At 38.3% G+C, this 11,899-nt stretch overlaps 2 protein-coding genes across 2 annotated transcripts; both read left to right on the top strand.

The window, feature by feature from the left end:
* Nucleotides 1-217: 217 nt before the first annotated feature.
* LOC116246232 (UDP-URONIC ACID TRANSPORTER 1-like) lies at nt 218-6,402 on the top strand. Its single transcript, XM_031617994.2, has 4 exons — nt 218-1,006; nt 2,600-2,703; nt 3,811-4,039; nt 5,999-6,402. The coding sequence occupies exons 1-4, from the start codon at nt 569-571 to the stop codon at nt 6,143-6,145; spliced, it is 918 nt and encodes a 305-aa protein (XP_031473854.1). The 5' UTR covers nt 218-568; the 3' UTR covers nt 6,146-6,402.
* Nucleotides 6,403-7,608: 1,206 nt separating this feature from the next.
* On the top strand, nt 7,609-9,922 carry LOC116250938 (uncharacterized). Its single transcript, XM_031624942.2, has 3 exons — nt 7,609-7,866; nt 8,520-8,822; nt 9,685-9,922. The coding sequence occupies exons 1-3, from the start codon at nt 7,724-7,726 to the stop codon at nt 9,764-9,766; spliced, it is 528 nt and encodes a 175-aa protein (XP_031480802.1). The 5' UTR covers nt 7,609-7,723; the 3' UTR covers nt 9,767-9,922.
* The last annotated feature ends 1,977 nt before the right edge of the window (nt 9,923-11,899 follow it).

Raw genomic sequence — 11,899 nt, forward strand, 5'->3', positions numbered from 1 at the left:
CGTCGGGTTGAGACGATAGTAAATAAAACTGAAAGATATTAAATGGGCATGAGGTTAGGAACTAGGAAGACCAGAAGAAATAAGAAGAGAAGAAAAGAAATGTTTTGATGAGATCAATACCCCTAAACAAAAATAAAGTTTACAAGAATGCGTTGTAAAAGGGAAAGACAGAAGACATGACGACGACATATTTCCAAAGGAAGGTGAAAATAAAAGACCCGTTCACATTTTACAATATGGTTTCATTTTCAGACCACCACCCGCTCCTTACCCACCGCCTGCAGATCCACCGCTGAAAGAGAACAGTCATTGGCGATCAATTGCGTTCTTTCGTCACATAAGGGGATAGGAATCAAAGAAAGAGAGCTGAAACGGGAAACCTGTGCATAGTCGCCATTAAGATCCCACATAAGAGGGAGAGATTTCACATCTAGATGCTCATGGTCATATATTATATGTACCATGTTCCCATGTGAGAAGACCCAAGTGGCACTTACCTTCAGTTCCCCGCCAATATTGCCTGCATCAAAGTGATCCCGCCCCCTTTTCTGCCCCCCGCCCCAGCGCCATGGGGAGGAGCTTCATCTTCATAGCATTCCTCATCGTATTTTGGTATCTCTCCAACATTGGTGTTCTTCTCCTGAACAAGTACCTGCTGTCCAATTATGGATTTAGCTACCCAATCTTCCTCACCATGTGCCACATGACTGCCTGCGCTTCTTTTAGCTACGTGTCAATTGTTCTGATGAAAATCGTGCCCCTCCAGACGATAAAATCATGGCACCAGTTCACGAAGATCGCAGCTTTGGGAGTGGTTTTTTGTGGGTCTGTGGTGGGAGGCAACGTCTCTCTGAAATATTTGGCTGTGTCGTTCAACCAGGCTGTGGGTGCGACCACCCCTTTCTTCACTGCTTTGTTTGCATACTTAATGACGTTCAAGAGGGAGGCATGGGTCACTTATGCTGCACTTGTTCCTGTTGTTGCGGGGGTGATCATCGCCAGTGGGGTGAGAACATAGTTTTCCTCTTCCCTTCTGTTGTCTTCCAAGTTTCATCGGTATCATGTTATTCGTACTGTTTGTCCTGATCATTCTGGTTTGATGATCATTTTTCTTAATTATTCTGAATTGCAAGAATATGGTAACATTTATATAGCCTCGTGGCCGTTTGTTCATGTCAATTGACAAGTCTACCAATTTAACCATCTGAGTTTCAGAATCCTGGTTTCATCAAGAAGTCAAACCCCCTCTCTCTTTCTCTCTCTGAAGTGCAATGGCTAAAGTTAGAACTTTGTAACTGACATAAGAAACCAGTAGATAGAATCTTGAGTCTCCGCAATAGGTTTGTTGTAAATCGCTTAGTTAGAAAACCTGTATACTGCAGACTAAAATGATTTTTTCTTCTTGGCATGTCCTGCTTGGTTTCGTCGGTCCGCAGCCAATTAAGGGACAACGAATTAGATGGAACTTGAGCTTCTGCAAGTGGCACAATAAACAATAAGTTCAAACATTTTTAGAAGTATATAACTACAACTTACCGCTCGATTTGTTTAGCATGTAAGGTGCCTCATAATAAACAAATAGTTGGTCGAAATTCCCCTCCCGCATCTCCACACAAAAAGATGATGGTTACTTTAAATACTAAAGCTAGCAGACAAACTTATCAAAAGTCGACTGCCTAATGCATTAACAAATGGTCTCTCGAAGCGTGTCCAATAACGGGAACAAAATTTATGCTGCGCCGGAATATAGCAAGGCCAAAAACACATATTTTCATCTAGCAACAAGAGTGATCTAGAAAAATACCATAAAGGGAGGTTCGTCAGAATTACAAGCATACCTGATAAAAGCTGCAGTAAGGACTAAGGGCTAACTAGACAAAAAAAAACCTTGGCTTCTTCAGAAGATATATTTTATAGTGCACATGTGTGATAATCTGATGGAAACTGAACTAAGAGGATGCCACATAAATACGGGAATAGCTTGCCTCTTTAAGCACTTAGTGGGGAAGAGGCAACTTAGTACTTTATGAGCTGGACTATTCAGGTAAAAATTTGAATCAAAATCCTTCAGGCCATTTGAAGCAGGTGAATTTGTTAATCAGTAAGAAAAAACTTGCTAACTAATTGAACAAGCAGTCTATTGTTTTGTTGCATAACTGCAATTAAATATTAAACTACAACATTACCAATTTACCAGTAAGCATGCAAGAAACTGGGAAAAAATATTGATATACCCTAAAGGATAATACATGTTTTTTAAGCCTCAGTTATGGTTTTTGTCTGGTGCATCTGGTGTTTCTCATCAAATATAATATTTGTCTGGTAGGATGTATTAGATGGTCACTGGGTGCACCACAGATCTGTGTGATATGAATCTCTTGACACATGTGGTAGTCACTAGCAAAAAGGTTAGTTTTTTACAGGGAAATTTTTATCCACTTTTGCTTATTTGTTGTTAAAGCATACAATCTACTTGGAACAGCAGAGAGATGTTGATCAAGTTAATAATAAATATCTAGACAATCTTAAATTTGGTATGTCTACTCGCTGACAATCTTGAATTGATTTTTAAATGAGATTCATCTTTTGTGGGTGCCAGGGTGAGCCAAGTTTTCACTTATTTGGGTTTATTATGTGCATTAGCGCAACCGCTGCACGTGCTTTCAAATCTGTACTTCAGGGCATTCTACTTACTTCTGAAGGGTAACTACTATATCTTGGTATTGTGTTTTGTTATCATGTATTAAAATATGTTTGACACACGTGCTGCAACCTCACCTGCACCATGAATCTTTCTCTTGTTCTCACATCCATACATCACATGCTTGATTATTCTCCTTTCTGCTTTGTGGGCTCATCCTCCAATTGATCCTGGAGGGAAGCTAACCAAATCATATTGAAAGTGGATTGCATGTTTATACATCTTCCACCTTGGAAGATTTTGTGTAGGAGGATGAAAATATTTCCAGTATTTGAAGAAACTAAGAAGTCATCAACCATTTGCAGGATGAGAGACATTATGAGCTCATCTTATGGGACAGGATATTGGATTCAACTGCTCATTTATCTTTATTCACACTACCAAATGAGATAAAAGTACCTTGGCCTGTAGGCCCTCATGATAGTTGTTCTTTCACCTAGTCTGCAATGTACTAATGGTTTAGTTCTCTTGCTTTTGATCCTTTTTTCTGTGTCGACTCAATATCCATGCCTCCTTTTGGAATGAAGTTCTGCCTTTAGTTACGAGAAGCATGGAATGTTAACGCTTTTTTAGTTTTCTTGCTAAAACTATAATACATGTGCCACTTGTCAAAACCACTTTTTTCAATTATTGATGCATTGAGCTCACAGGTTTGCATGTTCACTTGAATGCTTGCCACTGACACATACTAGGTATAATTTGGTCTGTACAACTGATAAGAATATAGAAGATTATAGCTGACATAATATCTCATTTGCTAAGCAGTTGGTATGTATATGTGACTGTGTGCATGCTAATTGAGAGATGATTTTCTTAGTACAGGTGGTTTTCTTCTTTTCTGGTTCCTCATGCATTGGTATTGGTATTGGGTGGTCTTTTCTGACTAGATATGTGAAATTGCATTGCCTTGAAATTGTCTATGGCTGTTTGTCTTGCATGGTGAAGTGGATGTTAATAAAACCTTTGTCTGTATTTTGAGTTGTCAATTGAGTATCTTTGGTGGATGTTAATAAAACCTTTATGGCTGTATGTCGAGGTGTCACTTGAGTGTCCTTCTGTCTTTTTGAGTACAAACTAGACTGATTGAATATGTTCTGCTCCTGTGACAGGGAAAAGTTAAATTCAATGAATTTGCTTCTATACATGTCACCTGTTGCGGTTCTGGTTTTGCTGCCTATTACGCTGATAATGGAACCTGATGTATTGCATGCCAGCCTTTCTCTTATGAAAACTGATAAGCTTATGCTGTTCCTTCTCTTTGTGAACTCTGCAATGGCCTATTCAGCAAACTTATGTAACTTTCTGGTAACGAAGCACACCAGTGCATTAACTCTTCAGGTTTGCCACTTGACTTTCATATCATGCATCTTTTCTCTCCTTTTAGACATCCATGCTCTGAGAACATGAATTGTCTGTGACTCTATCATATAAGAGAAGGTAGAAACTTCCTGTTAAAGGAAAAAAATGGCAAAGAAAGGTTCTGAAGCAAAGGTAGAGGTGGTGTTCTGAATTAGATCATGTGAGTTTATACTTGTGGACCCTATGGGACCCTAATCCTAATTCATTGATTCACAGTTAGTTTCACATGGATGTTGATACGGGTTGCTTGAACTATTTCTTGAGCCTGGGAAAAAGGAAAAGGTAAATAGATTACTAGGAGGGGATTGGATTTTCCTTCTTCCTAGAACATCGCTGAACCATACCACATAGTTCCAGCAACAAAACTGCAAAAAAGCACGACAGTGATACTACTGGAAAGCGCAGTTTCACTATTGCTAATACATAATGCTTTATATGGATCTTGGGTAGGTAGATACTAAGATGGAATAGTCCTGCTAATATTTCCAAGGTGTCTGCTATAATGTCATAAAAAGTTATCTGCTAGAGCAAAAGGATCTATACCCTTCACACCACATGAAGGATTTACAGGTTGCTCTTTTCCGGCAGCCAATAAGGATCAGATGCCAATACTCTAGGGCCATACAGACCTGTTATATGAAATGCTCCAAACCCAATTACCAGGAGGGGATTGGATTTTATTTTTTCTTGAAGTACTCTTCTTGGAATCTTATTTGCATAGAAAGGTGCTTTTATCTTTATACATGTGATATAATGTTCTTTTAATTTGATTTTTGCTTTCTGTTTTACAGTTTGTGAAGGAAAGAAGCATTCTATTAATGTACAAATGCTTTTATTACTATTAAATGAAACTTTACTTTAGGATAGCATAAGAAGGACTTGATCTTGGCAAATGCCCATGTTGTAAACATGCATGCACACACAACACACAAAACTAGACCTTAACTTCTATAAGCATGCCCTGACAACTGTCTATATCTCTCACTATCAAATGTTGAAGGAATATTCCATTAAGATAAAGATAGACATAGGCAGTAGTCAGGATTGTTAGAATTGTGGATGTCAGGATGTGAGTTCCTACCAGGTTGAGGGATACGCTTGTGGGTTTCTATGATGCCACTTCATGTCGAGTCTCCTATCATGCATTTGAGTATATTTGCTTATCATCTGAGACCGAGATTCTTTCAACTGAGAGGCCTGGAGGATAATGTCCACTTATTTGGCCAACCATGTGTTTTCTTTTTCTGCATAAGTTTGATCAGTGTGAACTCTTAGTTAACTAGGTAAGTGTTAAGCTATTCTGTACAAATCTGAGTATTTCCACGCTCAGGTTCTGGGAGTACTTGTTCTGTCGATCCACCTGGCATCAAGAGCTGCACATCACTTACATGATGGAGTAGTCAAGTGCCTTTTGATTGCTTATTTCTCATTTATGCATTGACACTGTCAGAAGCTTCCTGTACACTGGTCTTTAGTGACAATTAGCATACAGTTCTCATGGAAGAACCCCAACAAGCTAGATTCCTGAAATGCAGCTCTGCTACTGCATAGTGTGGCTTTATGTAATTCCACATGCGAGAATAATGTCTTTCTTGTTCTTGCAAATTTTAGCCGTCTTCCAGTCAAGCCCTTCAAAGTAGTACTTGCAATATGTCTCAAAATAAACATTGGGTTTATGAGATGCCAAACATTGAAGAAGCATCTTAAATAATCGTATTACAGTTTACACTTTCACCCCATTAATTATTTGACTTGTAGGAACTAGTTGCAGAAATGTACCCAAGGAGGTAAATTGACTAAATTCTCTGCACTAGTTAATTTTTACTAGCTGGTTATAGATTTTTCTGGTCCCGCTGCAAATTGCATTCTTTTTTGATATTTTAACATGGGAGCTCAAGCAGTGATGTCTGAACATCTTCTTTTCTGCTTCATTGACAGGTCTTGGGTAATGCAAAAGGTGCAGTGGCAGTTGTTATTTCGATTCTGCTATTTCAGAATCCAATTTCCTTCATAGGAATGGCTGGCTATTCACTCACGGTGCTGGGAGTTGCCCTCTATGGAGAAACGAAGAGACGATACAGCTAGGACTCATAGATGGAATTCTCTTCTGATTATGTCACGGTCATTCCTTTAACATTATCCAGAAAGGAAGATGCACAAACTGGGGACAAAACAGGAGTTGGTTAGTCGCAAAAGAGAGAGACTTTCTTCTCTATTCTTAGTGATGATCTTTTCAGAGGCTCGATCAATGTGCTCAATTTTTTTGAATACTACATCTCTTGGTTATTACATTTGCTGCTGTAGCAGTTTTATTGTAGTCCAAGTTTGTCGATTTTTACTCATGTGGGTTTCCTTTAAAAATTAACATAATATTTTCTACCCATGGTTAGTAGTGAAAGTTCCTGAGACCTTAAGAAGGTCGGTGATAATGATTTGGAACTTAAGCAAGTGTTTACGTGAAAAAAAGTTAAGTCACATGGGTATGGGTGCTGTTTAGATATGAGTATAGAGATACGGACGCAGGTACAACATGTAGATATCAAGAATGGCAGGACATATATATATATATATATATATATATATATATATATATGCAAAGTAGAAAAAACTCAGCAACATTTAAATAAACAAGTGATATAAATAAAAACATTGCATGTTAAATAATAACAACTTTCAAAAATAAAATTGAAATTGAATTAAAAAAATTAAATCAAGTAAATTAAATAGTTTGGATCAATGTTTAACTATTTAAAAAGCATCAAAGTGTGTCCAAATACTCTTCTTGGATACAAAGATCTTATTGAAGTACCCACGTGACTTAGGCAATTTTAATTCTCAAGTATCATTGAAAAGAAAATATAGACAAAAGCCTAAGACATCTTTGGCCACGATTTGATCTTTCCAATTCCAAACCCAGGTCCACCTTCCCTTCATCAGAGATCTGGGTCTAAAACTTGTTACTCGAATTCGGATCTCACTGTCCGGACCAGTGTTATAAGAACTGGTCTGAAACGGTCGAAAATATGCATCCTATTTTATCTGATTCTCCTTTTTCTTAGCATCTTGGTTTATAGCCTTAGATTATAATTAAATTGAAACCTTCGATTATACTTAACATCGATTCGGGCGATTTTATTTCAATTTTATTTGTTTGATATTTTTCTATACCTTAGCATAATGGAGATCATATAGATGACCAATTGCTTCAATTTGAAAGTTAATTCTTGATCATGCTTTGCATTTTTTCCCCATATTTTATCGCCTTGTTGATGATTTTAATTCTTTCACAATTTTTTAATTCTTTTCTAATTTTTAATCTTTTAAAATTGAAAAATACATTTTAATCAATCCATTTACAAAAAGATTCTAATTGGATTCGATCCACACCCCCATTTACTTTTTCAATTCGTCTAAGAAATCCGGTTTCATAAGATTTGTCCGGACCCAGTACTTGAAGGAAATCATATTTCGGTCCTCGAGCAGTTCCAAATTATTGGTTCCACATCCTATGGATGTCCGTCATTGTGGAGGGTAATGTCGCCAATTAATTCAGCTCACAGTGGCTTGCCGGTTGCCCTCGGGAGTGGATGCTTTACGCCCTTTCCCTCTGCGCGGGACTCTCTCTCTCTCTCTCTCTCTCTCTTGTGTGTGCTTGCTCCTGAGATGTCTCTGGTTGACTATGCATCGTCTTCGGACGAGGAATCAGATAAAGAAGAAGGAGAAGAAGAAAGAGGAGGAGGAGGAGAAGATAAAGGACGCGCAGGACCAAGGCCGAACCCTAGCACTCTTTCCTCGCACTCGAATCGGTACGTCTTCCTCTTCTCTTTTTCACGAGTCATGATCGATATTTTTTGTCCTGGCTGGTCGAATTAAAGGATTGCTATTGCCTGTCGGAGAATCTGTTTTCCAAGTCGATGAGATATTAAGATGAGTGTGTTCTTCTGGCGCCTTCTAGCTTTCGCGTCTGGGTGCTGTAGTTTTCTGTGGTTCTTTTTCTATATATTTACATGTTTTTTTTTCTGTTGGGTTTGGTTTATTTTCTCGTGTGAATTTGAGAATTCTTGCGGCCATCTATCTCCTTAGGAGTTTTCTTAGTTGTTGTAGATAGTGAGGTTCTTCTTGCATAAGGGATTTGTTCTGCAGTTGGACGACGTTGAATGTAGAAAGGTTCCTCCATTTCCTTTTCTTTTGTGACTTAAATCTTCTTGTACTAGGCGAGTTATGCGTATGACGAATTTGTTCGATTTTAGAATTGGGGAATTGATGGTGAAAATTTCTGTCTTTTTTCATTCTATTTGATTCTTTAACTGTTATCTTTTGTTCGAGAAATTGGTCCTGTTTTATGTGTTCTTCCTTTTTCCCTTTCACTTGTTGAGGCTGCTAGGTGGGTGAACTGAAGTGCGGTGGGATTGGCGAAGGAATGTGACTGACTCCAGAATTACTTGATTATATATTTCAGGAACCCGGTTGCTTCATCACGCCAGGATCAGGCACCAAATTCATCTCAACGAACAATTCAAAGGCTCCCTGATGTCTCTCAACTTCTTGATTCGCCTTCGTTTACGCCGGATCAACTGAATGGCGGCGATCATTCCTCCCGGGTAGCCGCTGCTATGGCTGCACGTGAGCTGAAGAAGCGAGAGTCAAATGGTTCACTTCCTTCGCTACCACAGAGAAAAATTGCTAGAGGAAACTTGCCCCCACAAAGAATTCAACCAGACACTGTTGGTAGTCGTCTTCTTCCGCCTCAAATTAGTGGAAGGTTTGATACGTCATTGGCTCTTTCTGTTGCAGTTTTGCTTGGCTCTATTAGACATGTTTTCAGCTTGCAGTCTTTAACTATCGATCCATGTTCTTATCCTGAAATTATTCTTATTACGAAGAGTTTACATTCTATGATTATTTCATTAAAGTGCAAAATATGGACCCCCATTTTCTGCACCTCCAAGTTACTCGTTGATGGGGGTAATCTTGTTCCTTTCCGAGATCATTTCTCTTATTTTCTTTTGCATTGGTGCTGTTGTTTTCTTCTGTTGCTAATTGTTTCTACATTACATAATTACATTCTACTACTGCTAGTTATTCATTTTTGTTTTGGTGATGTGAGTTCTTTTCCTTTTTTTTGGTCTACTAGACGAAGTAGAAACGAGAGCTTGGCTCTAAACAAATTCTACGGCTTACCCAAAAGGAAACTTGTTTCATTGTAAACCATTCTGGAAACTCGAAAACCACGTATCTTGATAAGGGGCAGGAATTTCAACAGTGATACAGTGAGACAATGGTGAAACCAGTCCACTTTTTCTCAACATCGTTTGTTTCATGAAATTTTTGCTTTGACATATGAATATGAGAGCAGTGATGATGTTGATTTGAATTAGTCGAGGTCTTTTAGAGCTTTAAAATGCAAGCGGAAGGATGTTGCCCTGGATGTATTGATTTTTATATCGTAGTCATTTTCTTTTTTGCGTTATTCAGATTGTTCAGTCCTTTGTCCTCTGAAATTTCATTTCTTTCATTCTTGAGTTGTTGAAATTTCTTTACGAAGTAGTTGTAAAAGGTAGGTGTAATTTATCATGATGCTGTTCATAGGAGCCATTCTGAAGCTTTGTTTTGCTGCTGAGCAGGAGTAATGTTGTAACGGAAGACATCGATAAGCTGTTTGTGAAGAGGCGACGTGAGGAAAACGGTGGTCATTCTGATCAATAAGATGTAGATCTGCCTCACGTGTATGTATCATCCACTAACATTCTAATGACTAATTAGAAGACTTCATGGTGCAGGATGTTCTTCTGCATGGAAATATGAACAGGCCAGTATGGTTTGCTTTACAATAATTTTATAGGAAGTTTTTCTGTTGTTCAATTAGTGCATTTTCCTCTGAATTCCTATTACAGTGAGATCTCAATCTTATCGTGTTCGGCAATAGTTTTCCCTTCGACGGCGGAAACCACAGAGATTTTTGGGCATGTGGCAATGACCCACGCAGGAGGTCCATGCTATATGAGATATAAACTAGTTATCACATGCCTCTGTAACGACTCTTTGTGCTGATTGGTTCAGCGTACTGCCAAGAATTAACAGTGAAAATCTGAATGTTTGCAACTGGGAACTTGAAAGCGGCTTAGAACAAATTATTTTGCTCCAAACCATCTCGACACCGCTACTTGAATAGAGACAAACCTCACTTTCATTACCTTTTCACTTTTTGAGATATAAATGTTGGGTTATGGTCATGAACCAGCTCATCCGTTATGAAGGCCCTCATAGAATTAGATAGCAATGAATGATGTTTTATTTTTCTCCATGACCTTTCGTCTTCCAAGAGTGGGCAGCAGGGGAAACCAAGCACACATTTCTGGGTATTCGAAGAGCGACACTCGTGAGAATAGAGTCGCGGCTTCGCTTTCAACTACAATCCACTCTCTTGCTCTGACCTTTTTCATACGATCATCGACTGGTTGACATTGCCATAATGCATGAACTCTGCTCTCTTCCGGCGACAGTGAATTTTTGCGAGTCATTCATTCTGTGAAGATCGAACTTTTCAAAGGTCACTCACCCTCCATGAAACCGTGATCTGCTGGTGCTGCGCACTTGACGTTTTGATGCAGGACCCAAGGGAGAACTGGATAACATGATCATCTGGATTTTTCTTCAAGGAATTAGAGTTTCACGTTTGAGCCCCTCCCAACCTGCGAAGCTAACCCACCCCAAATCGGTTCAACACCCCATCGTCGTCTTTCAAATTCATATCTCGCATGGAAAATCATCCAGCCACGGGAGAGAAAAAATTTCGCCATCCAAATTCATGTAATTTTTTTTTTTAAACAGAACATGAACATGCTAACATAACATGTTTATGAATTCTCAGTATAAAGATGCTTTGTTAGGTGCTCTTTTTAATAAAATTTTGATGTTTCTACCATCAAAATTTTGGGGTTAAGAGCTGCCATTTTTTTATGATTAACAGACATGTATTCTAACTCAGAAATGAATTGTTTAATATATGCTCCTATCAAAACATTTCTAAAATTATAGACATAAGGTTACATGGCATAAAAAATACTTTGGTAATTCATTTCAAGAGATTTCGTTTTTGACCGATTGAAGTGATATGTGATATACCCCTATCTATGTATATGCAACAAGTCGAAAAGGGAGCCTAGAGACGTAGTGTACCAATGGAACATTCATAGAACATCCTGAATGTGCATCCTCAACCCTAAGATATAAACTCACATCTCTGACTTATTTAGGAAGAGACGTTTTCTATTTTTCTTTTACAAGGAAAGCTACATTCACTTAGCAAGACTTCATTGAACTGTGTGTTGCACATGACCCAAGCAGACCAGGAGCCTATCTGCTACGGCCTTTGAGGCATATTCACAGAACACTATGTTATTGTTTTATAAACGTCGTAAAGAATGAAGTAGATTTATGGAACACTGTATTCTATTATTTATTGTATGAATATACTTAAAATTTTAGGATATATTCATGGAAGCACTAAAACAAACGCTGGTGTGGAAGAGTTTCATCGATCCAGCCATGTATATGTATCAATTTTGAACAGACAATCGAAAATTAGGATCTTATGAACTTAAAATTTATGTAAACCATGAACCTTGTCCTTGATTTCCCAAAATGCGTGCATATGCGCACAGGTTCACACGTATAACCATGAATACGTAGCTAATGTAGATCTGCATATGTTCAGCATTTACATCCTGCACTTTGGCAAGCATGCATAGGTCAAGCTCAATGTTCTCAAAATTCGGAACCATTTAAGAGAGATCAGACATGGCAGATCCACCCGGATCATGCTCAGTTTCAATCAAT

The sequence above is a fragment of the Nymphaea colorata genome, chromosome 1 (genome assembly GCF_008831285.2).
Source record: "Nymphaea colorata isolate Beijing-Zhang1983 chromosome 1, ASM883128v2, whole genome shotgun sequence".
NCBI lineage: Eukaryota > Viridiplantae > Streptophyta > Magnoliopsida > Nymphaeales > Nymphaeaceae > Nymphaea > Nymphaea colorata.

Coding starts and splice junctions, on each gene's coding strand:
- LOC116246232 (XM_031617994.2), top strand. CDS start 569: ATGGGGAGGAGCTTCATCTTCATAGCATTCCTCATCGTATTTTGGTAT. Junction 1,007..2,599: donor GGGTGATCATCGCCAGTGGG/GTGAGAACATAG, acceptor TGTGGGTGCCAG/GGTGAGCCAAGTTTTCACTT. Junction 4,040..5,998: donor CCAGTGCATTAACTCTTCAG/GTTTGCCACTTG, acceptor CTTCATTGACAG/GTCTTGGGTAATGCAAAAGG.
- LOC116250938 (XM_031624942.2), top strand. CDS start 7,724: ATGTCTCTGGTTGACTATGCATCGTCTTCGGACGAGGAATCAGATAAA. Junction 7,867..8,519: donor CTTTCCTCGCACTCGAATCG/GTACGTCTTCCT, acceptor TATATATTTCAG/GAACCCGGTTGCTTCATCAC. Junction 8,823..9,684: donor CCGCCTCAAATTAGTGGAAG/GTTTGATACGTC, acceptor GCTGCTGAGCAG/GAGTAATGTTGTAACGGAAG.